Below are 18,247 nucleotides of genomic sequence, written 5' to 3'. Positions count from 1 at the left end.
TATCGTGTACTTGTACTCTTATAATACAAGAAAACAAGGAAGCTTAAAACACACAGATTTCCCTCAATATGACAAAGTCTATAATTATAGAACAAAATCTTTGTGCATTTTATCAATTATAACAGATGCTTAATCTGCACTTCTAGAAAATATAACCCATCCCCATATGTACTGGTAGATTCTTGATCAAAATTGTACTTTCCATGCTGTGGACATTTTCACCAAAAAAGGTCTTATTTATTTATTTATTTATTTATTTATTTATTTTTAACTATTCTTTTTTTTTAAGATTTTATTTATTTATTTGACAGAGAGAGAGACAGCAAGAAAGGGAACACAAGGGGGAGAGGGAGAGAAGCAGGCTTCCCGCTGAGTGGAGAGCCAGATGCAGGGCTTGATCCCAGGACTCTGGGATCTCGACCTGAGCCGAAGACAGATGCTTAATGATGGAGCTACCCAGGGGCTCCCAAAAGAGGTTTTATTAAGGTAGCAATCTTCTCAGTTATCACTCACAGGAACTGGCAGTTATGATTCAATGGATTAGCCCCATATTTTCTAAACTGTGTTCTACAAAAAACTTCATTAAGAAGTGTTAAATGGGTCCCCCACCCCCCAAGAAAAAAAATACCCAATGAAACATGATTTTTAAAAATATTGAATTCTTCACCCATCTCATGAAGATTTAGAAAATCATTAGCATATTATGGGCCTGAAATTCCTGCAGCAAAGAAACCTATTTTATATCTTTAACATAATTTCCAATATGATTTGAGCAGAAATATTTTGATTATGGTGCCCACATTTACATTCTATAGAACAGTGTTCTCTTAAGAAACCATTATTTTAGCCCATATGACATGAAATGACATTCTCACAGGAAATTTTGGTGCCCAGGGCCAAAACAAAGGAAAGATTCAGAAATAAAAACTCATTCAACAGCACAATTAAATATGCCCTCATACCAATGAATTATCTGTAGAATGTTTAACAGCATAAAAAAGGAATATAGCACAATCAGTCCTGGTGCTCATACACTCAAACAGTTATTCCCAATCTTTTTTTCTAGTATGTGTACTGTTTTGGAAAGGCAAAGCACAGAATTCACCGATGATGAGAAATCATGCTTGGAGAACACTTAGCCATGTCCACCCCTGCAATAACTAACACTACACAAAGATTCTTGGTCTATAAGTTGTGGAATCACTGGTCTATGTAAAAGGAATGGCACCGTTTTTCATAATTTTTTTTTTTCGGAAACAAGTTCACAGGAATCCTCACATATAAAGCTATGGTTCATTTCATATACAAAACAAACACCCAAATAGGGGAGTTTCTGCAATAAAATTAATCAAAGGTACAGTTTTATCACAAGGGTCATTTGCTACACAAATTCATTTAATAAATATTTACTAAGAATATTCTACAGGACAGGCCCTACGCTCTGTAACCATTTTAGTCTACTTCCCACCTGATATTTGAACTTATCTCTTGGATAGTGTCAGCAGAATTGGAAAAATCAGTAATATTACAACAAATTACCCAAATTGATGCTTCTTTTAAACAAATTTTGGTTTGCATAGATGCACACATGCACACATACACAGAACATGTAGCAATGGGTAACCCAGGAAACTTGTTCCTTCTACTCATTAGTGTTATCAATTGGTAAGTTTTATTTAAAAAGTTCAGTTTAAAAAGAACAGTAAAAAGAAATGTGATGCTGAACTAAGTAACATATCTTATACATATGTATCAAACACAATCAGGATTATATAGATTTAAACCAGTAGCTTTTGTTAACCTTTAAAGTCAATTCAAAATAAAACAAATGTATTTCATGCCATGAGTCATAGCATGTGGATTTAGCAAATATTTAACATAAAAGGAATTACTGCATTGTAGAACTATGATGATGTAATCAATAGAATCCATATCCTCTTTCAGATTGACTGGAGAAGCACAAATTAGGGCATTTAAAGAGCTGTGACATTCTCATGTCTTAATTTTATTCCCATTCTTGTGAAATGTTAGTTCCATGCATGCTAAAGTTTTTGTTCATTGTATTAATGCCTCTATGTGATGCTTAAATTCAATGGAAAATGAAGAGAGGGATACATGAGTTAATGCTTACAAATGACTTCTATTACTCGATGCAGTCTCCTGATAAAAGGAATAAAGGAATTCTACAACCCCAGCCAGAGATATCAGAGGCTTGACTCTTCATTGAACTGGTGGTACTGAGCAAATTGCCAAGAGGTGAGACCTATCTTAGTCTTAGTGTTCCAAATTTTGCAGCTAAAGAATCATCTTAATGGCTGGCATAAACGGTCCAGAAGTAATCTGTGTTGGAAAGCGAGCAAACAAATAAAAACCACAGCAGCCTCACTGCACTACTGAGTGTCATTGGGATGGGAAGGCAAAGCCTGATGAATCTGCATACAATAATCAAAACTTGTGTCATATAGAAAAACTCAACCCATATATACTTGGCAAGTAGACACAAAACTTTGAGTGTAAGAAGGCAACAATGATTGGTGTTTAGAATATCCACACCAACCCTTACACAGACACTGCTACAACACTTTACTCTCCTTTCTGCTTTGAAATCAGCATAAGAGCTCTCCAGTGAAAGGGGTAGCAGCTACAAAATACCAGCTGAGTGTATTATATTGTGTACGATTATACAAATTCTGGCCGAATTAAGTCCCCTATGGTAAAATCTTTGTATGTCACATTGAGCCAGTAAAAGCTTCTTCTTGGTCATGAGCCCAAATTCTGGGTTATAAAAATATTTCATTGGAAAGCTACATATCTATTTATTTATGCGCTTGTGTATTTATTCATTCATTAATTCTTCATTCATACACTTTCTTTCAACAAATGTCTAATAGGTGCCTATCAAGTACAAGGTCTGTCGATAGACAGTTCTGCCTCATGGAGCTTATAATCTAATGGGAAAAAAATGGAGGAGAAAGATTTTAAGCAAATAAATACAACCTAATTATATGTAACACTGTAATAAGTGCTTTAAGTGAAGAATAAGCTTTTGTGGAAAAGTAGAATGGGAGGATCTAATTTAGACAACAGTAAAGGTCACAGAAGAATATAAAATCATGCGTGCTCCTAACAGAGCACTTTTTGTTGCTCTGTAGTATGAGGTAGAAACACCACAGAAGCAGGGCCAAGTAAGCACCAGCTTTGCCATGCAGTTAAGTTAGTGTTATTCCCAAGTCCTAAGGCTATTTTCTCCTCTGAAAAATGGAGATGAGGTTAACACCTGTGTTACCAACTTTACCAAGTTCATCATCAGGTTTGAAGATCAAATGACAAAATACTTGAAGTATTTCATAAATTGCAAAATGGCATAAAACTGTTAGTTATCATTTCCCTAAGTTACACCTCAACATGTATTATAAAATAATTTAAAGGATTCCAAATGGTTGGTAGGCTTCTTATGCAATGACAGTATGCATAATACAGAACTCATATGAGAAAGAAAGGTCCTGTACCAATGGGAGAAAAGAAGAGTCACAACAGCAGTGTCAAAGGCTGAATCCATATTGCTTTACTTGCAAAAACTGGAAAAAATTTTATATGTAAATAAGCATATTTGCACCATCACTTCAAACCAAATATTTCTCTGTGCAACACACCATACAATCCCTGAGCCAGGCACAGAAAAGAGGTAGTTCACAACAGGACAATGTGTGTAAGATCCATCTTTTAAGAAATGTAGCAACATAAACTTTACAACCTCCCCAAGGAAAAAGACAGAAAGCATTCTCTTTGCACTCTCTATACCATTCCTTCCAATATTAAACACAAACTTCCCTTCGTAAAAAGCATATTATGTAAGGTATTATTTAGTTCATTATATGCTTTCTTATCAGTGCCCCAGCATTGATGTATGATCATCACTTATGCATGAAACATACTGCCAGTGAAAAGTAATGTCCTCAATAAACAGCCACCTCCAAAATGTAGCAACCCGGAACCAAATGCCAACACACTCCATGGACCTTACCCCAGGAGTGCCTTCCATGTAAGCAGTTTTCCAACCCCAACTGGGTCAGAGAAACACTTTTTCCTTTCTGCTGAGTCATCCCCCAGCTTACTTTATAATAAGAGCATTAGCACATTTCCAAACTTTAAAATGCTAATAACAATTGATATGCAAACTTTAAATATGGCCCAAGCCTCCAGAAAAAAATAGTAAAGGATAGCTTTCTACTGTATATTTGTGTAGCTGTGATTGTCTACCACGATTTTCTCTATAAAGTGTGATATCACTTCGGAATCCATTCTGTAGGCATGCTATGGGTATCTGGAAAGCCTGCAACTGATTTACTGAACGTTAAGTGATTTGCCTAAGGCTAGATGTTCCCATAGATTTGGAAATAGAACCAAAAACTCCAACCCCATTAGGCTCTTTTCAGCACACTACCTGGACTCCTGGGATTCAGCTCTTCCTTCACCTGAGATTCTAGCACGATGCTGGACACTGTTCAGCATTCTCTATGGGCAAAAAAAAACCTCTAGACTCTGAAAGGTGGCGGGGGGGAAATTGATTAACATAAATTTGATCAAAAATGCCTAAAAGCTGAATTCTCCAGATCTCGGATCCCAGCTCACTCTAGCCAAGATGACCTTCTCCTTTTTCCTACTCCTTCTGAAGAAAGGAAAGACAAAGTGATAGTGCAAATGTCTGTACATGTGTGTATGCATGGTTTTGTAAACGAGTGAAAATGTATCCATTTTACAGTGATACAGCTCCAAAGCTCCTTCTTGTGATGTGCCAAAACTATGTTATGTGCAATACTTATTTTACATCTAGACATTTTTTTAAAAAGTGGATTTTATAATAAGAAAATGCAACAAATGGAGAAGGAATACAGTAGAACTAGAATAATGGATGAATATACACCTCATAACAATTAAAGATACACATTATAATATATTACCTAAAAGGAACTCAAGACCAAAAAAAAGACAATTTATGATTTACATGGATGCTATCAGAAAAAAATAATCCTGTAGCTACATTTTCATTAGGATTGAGTTAATTTTAATGGACTAAGTATAAAATAATAACAAAGTACAAGATAAATCATAGAAATTACTATTAATACTACTAGCATTTGAATCTAGTTTTCTACCCTCAATACTTTAAAGTTAATTTAGTAAAAATTAAGTATGTATAGTTTCTTCTCTGAATTAATAAATCAAACAATGGCTTATTCTAATCAAATTAAAAAAACATGAGAAATTTATTGTTTTCATTTTTAAATTTATTTTTAAGAGTTATAGAACTACTTCATTCTCTGAGTAAAATACTGTTTTAAAAATAAAATTTTCTAATTGTTTTACATCTTTAATATTTCTTTATGTTTCCTACACTTTCAATAATTTTCCTCCATTTATTCATCTCCCCATCTAAATATTCAACACATGCTTTTATACATGAGGACCAATGCTTAAGCATCAGAATTATAACAAATGTATATAAAAATTTTCAGTCAACAGTGTTCTTTCACATATACAATGTCACTTAAATATATAAACTAAATCTAAATAATTAACCATGCGTAATCTTAAAATATTATATGAAATTTTAAAATAAGAGCTAAGAGAAACAATGGAAGTTATATAAGACAAAATGGTTTTCATTTGACTGCTGTCGAGTCAGCTAATTATTAAAAAGGTGCATGAAAAGAAGAATTAGAAGATTAGGAAAAATGGAAATGTAGAATGTCTCTATTCTCCATGACACAAGTTATAGCAAAACAATGTTAAATATTGAAATACTCGATTTCATTCTCAGACTGCCTCTACAAAATACCAAAAAGCATGATGATGTACCCATGCATATATAAAAATATATTTATTTATTTATTTGAGGACAGAGGTGATCTTTGGAGGTATCATCTGTAGGCACTCTCAGTAGATAAAGATTGTGCTTTCCAACTAAAGAGAAAAGTACCAATATTACTATTATGCAGTGTATGTTATTCTTTACAATCACCCCCAAAAGTTCATGAACATGCACATATCTGCTCCACCTTGAGATACAAATGCTTTACATATTCTTATTTGAAACACTGGTAAGTTTTTATTTCACTAAATAAATGTTTTCAAAAATATATCTATGAAAACCCAAGAAGAAGATTTCAAGGAATGAAACTTCCATGATCATTTATCCTTAATTTTTTGTAAGTTTTGCTTCTACAGCAACATCCTCATGCCTCTATCTAAATTTACATTTTAGCCAAAAGATTCATCTGAAACCACATCTCAAATCATTTCAGTCACATGCTTAAAACATTTATGGGGCTCCTTATTTCTTGACAATTAGCATCTGAAATTGGCATGGCAGAGAAGAACCTAAGTGAACAGGGTTTGTACTACTTTTCCAATTTCACCTTTTGATCTCCCCTTCATAATCTCCTATCCTGCTTATCTATACATCCATACCTTTGCCATTTTCTTCCCTAACCCACAACACCCTTCTCCATCTATGCCACTTACACATGAAACCTTCCATGTCAGAAATAATGTCTCTCCCTCTTCCCAGTATCAGCCCCCACCCCCTCCTTCCTTCTCTCTCCTCTGTGTGCTCTTTTCTTTTGTTCCTCTAATGGAACTGACTACATCCTACTTTTTGTTAACAACCATTTGTTACAACCCTAATAGCTACAATACTCTTAAAGCAAGACCATTTCTTATTTAGTTTCATTCCTTCACAAAACTTAGTTTCGTGTGACCAGTAAGGTAATTAAGGAAGTTCATAACTGGAATTTATTATTTTTAAGCAACATGATTGAAGGATGGTTCTAATCTTATGCTTGCATTTCTCTGTTCTTTCCTTATGAAATATGACCTCCAAAATGATGCTTAACCACTGCTATTCAAAGTGTCTTTAATAATAGGTCAAGGGGAGCCTGGGTGGTGTAGTCAGGTTAGGTATCACACACTTGGTTTCAGCTCAGCTCCTGATCTCAGAGTCATGGGATCGAGCCCCACATCAGCTCCTGTGCTAGCAGCAGAGTCTGCTTGGGATTCTCTCTCGCCTCTCCTTCTGCCCCTCCCCATGCATGTGTGCAAGTGCAGGCTCTTTCTCTCAAATAAATAAATAAATCTTTAAAAAAATAGGTCAAATATCATAACTATAGTTGTGAGCAAATATGTGAAGGGAAATCATACTTTTTTGGCATAAAATTTTACTCAATCCACTTGTTGAAGATATTTCAAATGTGAGGCAGTCCCATCTGTCCAATGGCTTTCAATCTCCAGTCCTATCAATTCTTAAATTTGTTTACAATGAATATATGTTTAGAGAGCCACAAAAATTACCATTATGGGAATGCAAAAAAATAGTATACTATCGTTATGTTATGCATAATTATTGGCTTTGGGATATAAACTAAAAGATTATTAGGTATAATGGCTTGTATCTTCAATTTGTCTTTCTATTATTTGGGTCCAGAGAAAATTGGGACACTTCAATTCACAGTGCATGAATTAGGCAACTATTGCTGAGGTTTTCAAAGGTACCAAGTATCAGCATGATGACAACTGGATAACTATTCTTAAAAATTAACTCAAAGAAAATGTGCAATGCTGTACAAGAACGCATTCTCCTTATTTACCTGGTTGTTTTAATATTGTATAGAGTTCTTAAAGGACCACATCAATGTATCTTGTATTTCATTTGACATCCAATATACAGATTTTTTATATAATAATCCACTAATAAATATGCAATAATCTTCTGTAAAGAATTCTCTCTAGCGAATGTGAAATTCTCAATTAAGAAAATCACAGATTATGTCAACTTGTTCCCTTAAGATCATAAAGCATACCGTTTGGACAGGATTATTTTTACAATATTATAAAAAAAGTAAAACATATGTAATGTTAATTTTGAATGTTATGTATGTGATATTCCTTCTGTGTTTCTTTCTAACACTTTTATTATTATAATGCCTTGTACAAAAATGTCCAAGGTGATATACTGAAAGAAAAGTACGTGACTTTAAAATCATGTATTATAATTTTAAAACTTTAGATTGAGTGAAAATTTGATGAAATTAATTTTGTGTGGTCAAAGATATCTTCCTACAAAATCCACAGTAGTATATATTTTAAATATATCTTGCTAAACAGTCTATTTAAAATAATAGTTTTAATTTATTTGTAAATGTACCTATTTCTATAATTAATTGCTATGTTTCTCAAAATACTGTCCACAAAATACTTGCTTCAAAAAAGTGTGAAGCACTAGTTTTAAATGCAGAGACCCCAAGATTCCACTCCACGGATGGATCAGAATCTCTTGGAGTGAGGAACCTGGAAGTATGCATTTAAAACAAGTTTGCTCAGGTGATTCTGACATACACCAGACTTGAGAAACCTATTGGGTCTATCTGAAACCATGCCTTACTATATTCTCAATGTTATGTTGGAAAAAAAAAGTCGCCAAATGGTTTTTCCCAAAAAATATTGTTTCCAAATGTTCATTCTTACAATTTCTAAAGTGCCACTCAACAGAAAATTAAGTCTGTTTCCAAATCCCAGGATATTTCAGCTCAATTAACAAATGAAAGGGGTTATTTTTCTTCTTATTCCCTGTTGTCCTAAAGCAAAAAAGCCTATGGTACCCACTTCGCACCTCGGGACAGGAACCTCCACTTTCCACAGGTTTCAATATTGAATCACGACAGCATGAACATAGCTCTAAGTGACACTGGGCTCACTAGCCTTCTACTGTCCTGGCAGAGCGGCTCCTTCCGAGAGCCGGCCTGCGGCCCAGGCCCTCCAGTTCTCAGAGCTGCCAGAACTCCGTCAGCACCTCCGACAGCGACTGGCGGAGCGGGGTTCCGGGATTCACTACCCAAGAGCTTGACCTTAGAGAAGCCACTGAGACCGAGGAAACTGACCGGAGACACCCTAGAATACACAGACCACTGCCCCTGGTCCTCTTCAGCTGCCAGCATCTCTTTCCAAAAGACAACAAAGGAAACCGTAAGTACCTCTTACCTAGAATACGAGCCACCCCCACAACTCGCCTCTCTTCCCCGGCTCCCCAGCGCCTGTTGCTAAGGAGGAGAGACGGCACTTGGGAAGCCTCAGGACCAGGTGACAAACCGCTGGAGGAGCTGGGAGCACGAGGGCTGCGGCGAAAGCCGAGCGCTAGGCCGGCCCAGGACCCTTTCCTTCCGCAGGAAGGGTGCGCCCTCCTCACAGCACCGATGCCAACGACGCCCCGACGCCCCCCGCGCCCACCGGGCGGGTGGAGGGAGCCGCAAGAGCTGGGGGCTGGCTCCCGGAGAGCCGCTCCCTCTGCGGGCCGGGGAAGCTCGGCCCCGTCAGAGAAGGCCTCTGGCCCAGTCCTGTGGGCCCAGACAGTGGGGCAGGGGCTCGGGGACAGCCCTGGGGAGGGCCAGCACTCACCATGTTGACTTCGGAAACCATGTCTATGCTGGCGATGTCGATGTTCATCCCCACGCAGACCGGGGGACCTGCGGGAAGAGCACGACACACTGATCAGCCAAGCTCGGGCACGGGGTGCGGGTGGCTCTGAGGATGGGGGTGCCTACCCGAGGAGTGGGAGCAAGGGAAATGCCCTCCACCCCCCTACTCCGCCGCAGCTCGGCTTAAGCACCCTCCTCTTCCCTCCTCCACCCAGGCCGCCAGCGCGGTGGGTAGCGCTTCCCGCAGCGGCCGCGCACACCCCACTTACCCCCGAAGTCGGGTCTTAGGCGAATGTCGTAGCCTTTCAAAAGCTTGTCCACCGTCTCCTTCACAAAGGACATGTTCCCGGGATCGTTCACGCTGGGGGAGGGTACAAGGGGTACAGATAACAGGGTCAGGCGGTGGCTCACCCGCCAGCGCCCGGCGCGCACACCCGCGCGCCCTGCCCGCCGCCCGGCCCGCTTCCCGTCAACCCACCCGCGACCCTACCTCTGGGCGCAGCACACCACCGCCACCAGCACTGGGGCCGAGAAAATGCCGAAAAGCCTTCCTCCCGCAAAGCCCCACATCCCTCCGCCGCGCCCCGGCACGGGGGAGGGGGCGCCCCGCCGCCGTCGCGACCCGCAGCCGGGGCTGCTCCTGCTGCTGCCGCCGCCGCCGCCGCCGCCGCCGCGCTGGCCCCGAGCGGAGGAGGGCGGAGGGGGAGGGGGAGGGGAGGAGGGGGAGGAGCGGGCCCGGGGAGAGGAGGAGCCGCGGGCTGGGTAGCGGAGGGAAGGGGAGGAGGCAAGGCGAGCCGGAGGCGGAGCCGGCTGCGCTGCTCACCCTGACCTCCCCCGCACTCTCCGCGGCCTGTGGCCCCGGCCCTCTGCGCTCCCTCCCGCCCCCGCGGCTGCGGAGCGGGACCTGGAGCCCGGCGGGGGACAGCAAGCTGGAGCCGCGGCTGCGCTGCACGCAGCAGGGCCGGGGTTGGCCGCGAAACCAGCTCCGCCGAGCTCCCTGCGACCGGGCGAAGGAGGGTACCGACGGTGACACGGGCAGAGGCGGTGAGGGAAACGCTATCGGCTTCCCCCCGCCCCTTTCCTGGGCCCGACCCCCTCTACGACCCCAGCCCAGCTGCAACACAGGCCGAAAGCCAGTGGGTGAAGTACAGTGCCTGTGCCCACGGGACTGCGCGCTGCAGCGTCCAGATAGAGGCTGCGGGTCGGGAGGAAGCCCCCACCTCACCTTCGGGGCTCAGAGCCTTGAGTCCCCAGGGTCCAGGAGAGCCAGATGGGCAGCAAGAGAGCCGGGAGCCTGGAGCACATGGCGTTGCTCCTCCGACCTAATCTGGGTGGGATCCGCTCTCCCACACAGCCACTGAGCATTCAAACAGCGACGCGGGGATCCCCGCCCCTGCCCCCACCCACGGGCTTTCCCGCCTGACCCATCATCCAGCCCCTCGCATGGCGGCCTGATTAATTATTTATGTACTGTAAGACCATTTTAAAAAATCGGCTCATTAAACTATTCCTTTCAGTCTCACCTCCGAACATTTCATACGAGCACTAGGCCCTCCCTGCTCACATAAATACACTTATAATGAATGGTAAAGAGAGGCCTGATTATGAGTACCTTATCAGTAAGCTGGAGTCTAAATCAGACCTGGAGACCCTGGACTGTCATTCCAGGGTTGGGAAAATAACTTGGTTTTTCTGGTGCAGCGTGGAGCTGTCCGTGGTTCTTATAAAGCCAGGAAACTCCTTTTCCCTAGGATAGGCTTCAATCCTTTGGTTCTCAGAAAACCAATGATACTTTGGCTAAGAAACAGACCGATGTACAGCACAGACCACCCTGCCCTGTGTGTCACCACAGTGTGCCTAAGGGGTGTCTGTTCACCCATGACCACAGGTTGCATATCTTTCTTTTGTGAATAGTTTTCAATAAAGTTTCCCTGTGCCTCAGACTTCTAATATTGAGAAACATGGTTACACAATTCTACTTGTGGTCAACCATCAAAACCTACAAATCAAGTTCACTTTTGTGCTTGATAGACTTTCTTGGGCCATTCCAGGACTTAATTAATTAGTAGATAACTGCCTTTCTGTATTGACTTACTTTTTTCTATAAAGATTAGGTTTTGGGGGTGCCTGGGTAGCTCAGTTGGTTAAGCATCCAACTCTTGGTTTCTGCTCAGGTCATGGTCTCAGGGGCCTGAGATTGAGCCCCACACGGTGCTACCCACTCCGTGCAAAGTCTGCTTGTCCTTCTCCCTCTGCTCCTCCCACTGCTCTCTCTCTCTCACACAAATAAATAAAATCTTTTAAAAAAAGATTAAGGTTTTCTTTTCTATTGTTGAGACTTTATGTAGGTAAATACCTAAGTCTAGACCTTTATTCTCAAGTTGGCATGTTTCTGTGCATTAATCTTAAATATCATTGTCTTTTTTTTTCAGAGCAAGTCATTTATTAAAGTAAATTAGTGGCAACAAATAACTCTATTTCCTTGAAAATTAAAAAGCTCTTTTATGAAATGTATTTCAGATGATTCTAATCCTTCAGCATTCTGTGGATGCCCTTTATGAAAATTTGATCGCAGAACCTGAAAAGTTGATATTAAGATAGGTTAAGAGATAAATATAGCTCCCTAATTGTTTTCTGGAAAAGTCTGTTCACAATTACTTTGTGTTCTGTGTCCTGTTAATGTGCAATGGAATTATAAGGAAAATGATTTCTATGTTATCATACCTTCCCCTCCACATTCATGGTTCAGTCTATTTCTCCTATTTTTATATACCTCTTTTAGAGAAATGCCCTGCTGGGGATCACAGCTATAGAAAGTAAACAATGAGAATAAAATGAGTAAAGCTGGTAATATAATAAGTATTATCCCCCTTTCTACTATTTTATATGTTCTAAAACTTGCAAAACCACATTACAAATGTAATTATTATCCAACTGTGTACTACTTCAGTCTTAGCTTTAACCAGTGTCTGAAATTCTTTTTTTTAAGATTTTTTTAATTTATTTGACAGGGAGAGAGAGATAGAGCAGGAACACAAACAGGGGGAGTGGGAGAGGGAAAATCAGGCTTCCTCCCAGGACCCTGGGATCATGACCTGAGCTGAAGGCAGATGCTTAATGACTGAGCTACCCAGGCGCCCCAGTGTCTGAGATTCTTGACCTTATTTTTCATCCCAGTTGCTGTTTTAGCATGCAATTCCACAAGAGCTCTGATCAGCTTTGCATGAGAACAAACTCACATCCCTCACTTCATGTCCACATTCCTTGTCTCTCACCTCCCACTTTTAAGTTTCTCAGTTGACAATGAGATCCAAGATGCTACCTTCTCAGTACTTACATATGTGCAATCTGAAGTTGCAGGAGAGCTAGCCATCCATGGGGTGGAATTTTGGTGAATGAGAGGTGGGAGCCAGGTAGATAGATAATTTTCCCTTTATTGCCCCCTAAGAAATGTCCTAAGATGCAGCAGTAGCTCCTATGTGTTCTCTCTTCTTCCATGCCTCAATCCACTTGTCCTTCATTCTTGTTTTCATCGGTATTGCACACTCTAGTAAAACTGTAGCACTTAAATTTTGCCTCAGGATATATTTTCTGGAGAATCCAGATTAAGTCATCAACCAATTGGCAAATTATTAAAAATAACATCTAAAATGCAGTTTTTTTAAATATGAAAGCAAAATCAAAGAGAAACATTGTGGTGAGTATATACAGGTATAATTAATGTACATGAGTGACAAGACTCATCATGGTTGTTGCCCAGCTTGCACTTATATGAGCAACAAAGGCTAGGCATGCAGCCCCTGGACCCACCCTCCGGTATCAGCTCCCTCTCACATAGCCATTTTGGAGGGTTGGATGAACACTGAACTCCAGGTACCTCCATCCTGTGATTCTTCTTGCCAGGATTCCTGAAACCAAGAATAGTTCCATATCTTTACTAGATGGTGCTAATATATTAGCCAAACCAGCAGGAAATTATTGATTCACTTTTCATTTTAACTTATTTTTTACTGAAGGAGAAAAAGGATATGGGGTCCCACAATGGGTAAATTTTCATGTCAGAAGAAAAAAGACAGGAATTCCATTGTTTCATAGGAAGTGGTTTTAAACAGGCTAGAATAATATTTTGGGGTCCTTGAGGAAGGAAGAAAGAAGGGAAGAAGATAAGTGAAGAGCATCACATGATCACTTTACCTGACTGACCCAAATGCCTTTCACCAAACTGTCTCTTGTTCAGTCTTAGTTGTCTTTTATTTGTAGAGAATCAACTTGGTTTTTTAAACAGCATCAAAGCTTCTGACAGTATATTTTAAAGCTCTTTAAAAATAATGCTATCAATTGGAGGTATAACATATGAAGTAAACTGTTAAATCTATAGTTAGCTGAGTCTTGGCAAATGTATAAACCAGTATACATTCTCATCACCCCCTAAATTCCCTCTCAATCCTTAAACCTACATGTCGTTCCCAGGCATTCTAGACAAGCACTAACCTAAGTTCTATCATTACAGATTTTTTTTTTTTTTTTTTTTTTTTGCCTAGCATTTCACATAAGTGGAGCTATGCAGTTTGTTATTTTATATCTGGATTCTTTCTTTTACTACAGTGTTTCTGATATCTATACATGCTATTGCAGATCCATAGTCTGTTTTTCTTGACTCCATTGTATGACTATTTCACAACTTATTTATCCATTCATCTGTTTTTGAACCTTCCTAGTTTGGACTACTGTAAATACAAAGTCATATATAGATCTTTGTATGGATATATGGTTTAATTTCTCTTAGGTAAATACCTAGGGGTATAATGGCTGAGTTGTATGTAAACTAATGTTTAGCTTTATAAGGAACTACCAAAATATTTTCCACAGCAACTGAGGATTTTATATTTCAACTGTAATGCATGAGAACTGAAGCTCTTCCATATCCTCTCCACCCATTCTAGTGGGTGTGTAGGGGTATGTCACTGTGATTTTATTTTGCATTTGCCTAATGACATGTAAGTATATAAACAAGTATAATTTATTTCATAGTAACCACTCATATCTTCATTTTGAATAAATAAGATTTTCCCCATTTTTAAATTGCATTCCTAGTCTTTTTTTTATTAAGATGTAAGAGTTCTTTATATATTCTGAATACAAGTCCTTTGTCAGATATATGTAATGTGAATATTTTCTCCCAACCTATGGCCTTGCTATTAACTTCTTTGATAGTATTTTTCAAAGAAAAGAAGAAATTAATTTGGATGAAGTTCAATTTACAACCCTTCTCCTTTATGGTTCATACTTTTGGTATCCTACCTAAGAAATCTTTGCCCAATCAAAAGTTATGATTTTCTCCGTGCTTTCGTTAAGAAGTTACTATTAATATTTAGATCTGTGATATACTTATAGCTCTTTTTTTATGGATGATATAGGTAAGAGTCAAAGTTTTTTTGTTCCATATGGATGTCTAGTTGTTTCAGCATGATTTGTTAAAAATCTTATTCCTTCCTCCTTTGAGTTCCCCTTACGTTTATGTTGAAAATCAATTGAATTTATATTTTTCTTTTATTGACCTATTTCATTGACCTATATGTGTATCCTTTCACCAATTTCATATTGCTTTTATTAAAGTAGCTGTAAAGTAAATACTGAAATCAGGTATCATAATTCATACAACTTTTCTTCTTCAAAATTGTTTTTGACTACTCAAGTTCTTTTCATTTTTTTAAAGATTTTATTTATTTATTTGAGAGACACAGAGAGTTAGTGAGAGGAGAGCATGAGTGGGGAGGAGAGGGAGATGTGGGGCTCAATCCCAGGACCCTAGGATCATGACCTGAGCTGAAGGCAGACACCCAACTGACTGAGCCACCCAGGTGCCACAAGGTCTTTGCATTTTTATAGACATTTAAGAATGATTTCATTAATTTCCATAGAGAAGCCTCATGGGATTTTAATTTGTGTTACATAAAATCTATAGATGAATTTAGGGAAAACTAACATCTTGACAATACTGAATCTTCCAATCTAGGAAAATCCTTTATCTCTCCATTTATTTAGACAATCTTTAATTTTTCACAAAAATATTTTGTAGTTTTCCATGCAAAGGTCTTCATTGGATTCACTAAATTTATCCCTAAGTATTTCATATTTTATACCATTCTAAATGCTATTTTTAGTACTTCATTTTCCCATTGTTTTTTGTTAATATATAGAAATATAATTGATTTTTATATATTGACATTGCACCTTAAAACTTTGCTCAATGCACTTATTATTTTAATAGAATTTAATTTTTGTAGATTTCTCAGGGTTATATAAAAAATTATGTCATCTGTGATTACAGACAGATTTACTTCTTCCTCTCCTATCTGGATGCTTTTTATTTCTTTTTCTTGCCTTACAGCACTGGCCGAGACCTCCAGTACAATGCAAAATAGAAGTGGTAAGAGTGGATGCCCTTGCTTTATTCCAATATTATGGGAAATTTTTCCAGTTGTTTTGTTTGTTTGTTTTCACCATTAAGTATGACATTAGCATCTCCCTCTTATTTTTCTTCTTTTCTCTCTACCCTTGAAAATTGTTAGTTCACACTAATACCTTTGTTGCAGTCTCACATCACAGGGATTGTTTCTCCCTTTTTTTAAGATTTGTAAAATCTACTTTCAGCAAGAACTCCACAAGGTCACATTAACCAGAAACTCCCACCCTAAATATTTGAACATTCTTGAACATCCTTAATTAGGTTCCTTATCTTCCACCATCCCCCAGTTTGTATCTGTTGAGCCTGGCCTTTTTCAGCAAGAATCCTATTAGGTTGATTCAGCAGAACTCTGAAATTTCATCTGACTCCCATCTAGTTTTTGGCTATAAATCCAAATACTATATTCAAGAGTTGAGCCTAACTTCATTCTTCTACTATAAAATCCCATTGCAGTTGTCCTTATACCTATTACAATGGTCCTGAATAAAGTCTAACTTCCCGGGGCACCTGGGTGGCTCAGTCAGTTAAGTGGCTGCCTTCGGCTCGGGTCATGATCCTGGGGTCCTGGGATCGAGCCCCACGTCCGGCTCCCTGCTCAGCAGAGAGCCTGCTTCTCCCTCTCCCTCTGCCTGCCACTCTGCCTACTTGTGCTCTCTCTCTATCTCTGTCAAATAAATAAATAAAATCTTTTAAAAAAAGTCTAACTTCCAATTTTTAACAAGGCTCACTGAATATTTTTCTTTAACATTACAACTGGATGTATTCTGCTTTCAGAAAAAAACAAAACAATAGGATAGACAATGTAGCAAAATAAGTATACAAGATTATAGAACAATAATAGTGTCAACTAAAATTATAGCAGACCATAGTGCCTTAATATTGGGATTCCCTCCCTTCCCCTTAGCCTTCTCTAATATTGCTTCAATATTTCATTATAAAGCAAAAAATGGAGGTGTTGAGTTTGATAAGTTCTTTATAGATTTTGGATACTAGCCCTTTATCTGATATATCGCTTGCAAATATCTTCTCCCATTCCATCAGTTGTCTTCCAGTTTTGTTGACTGTTTTCTTTGCTGTGCAAAAGCTTTTTATCTTGATGAAGTTCCAATAGTTCATTTTTGCCCTTGCTTCCCTCACCTTTGGCGATGTTTCTAGGAAGAAGTTGCTGCAGCTGAGGTCGAAGAGGTTGCTGCCTGTGTTCTCCTGTAGGATGTTGATGGACTCCTGTCTCACATTTAGGTCTTTCAACCATTTTGAGTTTATTTTAGTGTGTGGTGTAAGAAATGGTCCGGTTTCATTCTTCTCCATGTGGCTGTCCTGTATTCCCGACACCATTTGTTGAAGAGACTGCCTTTTTTTTTTCATTGCACATTCATTCCTGTTTTGTCAAAGATTAGTTGACCATAGAGTTGAGGGTCCATTTCTAGGCTCTTTATTCTGTTCCATTGATCTATGTGCTTGTTTTTGTGCCAGTACCACACTGTCTTGATGATGACAGCTTTGTAATAGAGCTGGAAGTCTGGAATTGGGATGCCGCCACCTTTGATTTTCTTTTTCAAAATTCCTCTGGCTATTCGGGTTTTTTTCTGGTTCCATACAAATTTTAGGATTATTTGTTCCATTTCTTTGAAAAAAGTGGATGGTATATTGATAGGGATTACATTAAATGTGTAGATTGCTCTAGGTAGCATAGACATTTTCACAATATTTTTTCTTCTAATACATGGGCATGGAAAGTTTTTCCATTTCGTTGTGTATTCCTCAATTTCTTTCAGGAGTATTCTATAATTTTCTGAGTACAGATTCTTTGCCTCTTAGGTTAGATTTATTCCTAGGTATCTTACGGTTTTGGATGCATTGTAAATTGTAATTTCTCTTTCTTCTGTCTGTTGTTGGTATATAGAAATGCCACTGATTTCTGTACATTGATTTTATATCCTGCCACTTTACTGAATTCCTGTATGAGTTCTAGCAGTTCTGGGGTTGGAGTCACTTGGGTTTTCCACATGAAGTATTATGTCATCTGCAAAGAGTGAGAGTTTGACTTCATCTTTGCTGATTCAGATGCTTTTTATTTCTTTTTTTTTTTAAGACTTATTTATTTATTTGATGGGGGAGAGACAGCGAGAGAGGGAACACAAGAAGGGGGGTTGTGTTTTAGAGGGTTCTGAGGGTTCTAGAGGGGAGGTGGGAGGGGAGATGGGTTAGCCTGGTGATGCTATTAAGGAGGGCACGTTCTGCATGGAGCACTGGGTATTATATGCAAACAGTGAATCATGGAACACTACATCAATGTATGTATGGTCAT

At 39.2% G+C, this 18,247-nt stretch overlaps 1 protein-coding gene across 2 annotated transcripts in view; it reads right to left on the bottom strand.

Moving 5' to 3' along the window:
- Positions 1-10,831, bottom strand: part of GABRB3 (gamma-aminobutyric acid type A receptor subunit beta3) — a 298,302-nt gene extending 287,471 nt beyond the window's left edge. The window contains exons 1-3 of one of the 2 annotated variants that reach the window (XM_025852092.2): positions 10,696-10,831; positions 9,740-9,831; positions 9,451-9,518 (exon numbers count right to left, since the gene is read on the bottom strand). In XM_025852092.2, coding sequence (XP_025707877.1) covers positions 9,451-9,518; positions 9,740-9,831; positions 10,696-10,775 — 240 coding nt within the window. In that variant the 5' untranslated portion in view covers positions 10,776-10,831. Of the gene's footprint in view, positions 1-9,450; positions 9,519-9,739; positions 9,832-9,960; positions 10,124-10,695 lie in introns of those variants that run through there. The other variant, XM_025852091.2, reaches the window with a different exon arrangement.
- Positions 10,832-18,247: the final 7,416 nt, after the last annotated feature.

This window comes from Callorhinus ursinus, unplaced genomic scaffold, assembly GCF_003265705.2.
Source record: "Callorhinus ursinus isolate GAN/ISIS: 27379988/994484 unplaced genomic scaffold, GSC_fseal_2.0 scaffold78, whole genome shotgun sequence".
NCBI lineage: Eukaryota > Metazoa > Chordata > Mammalia > Carnivora > Otariidae > Callorhinus > Callorhinus ursinus.
The sequence above is the reverse complement of the archived record's forward strand: the minus strand, read 5'-3'. Positions and strand labels throughout refer to the sequence as shown.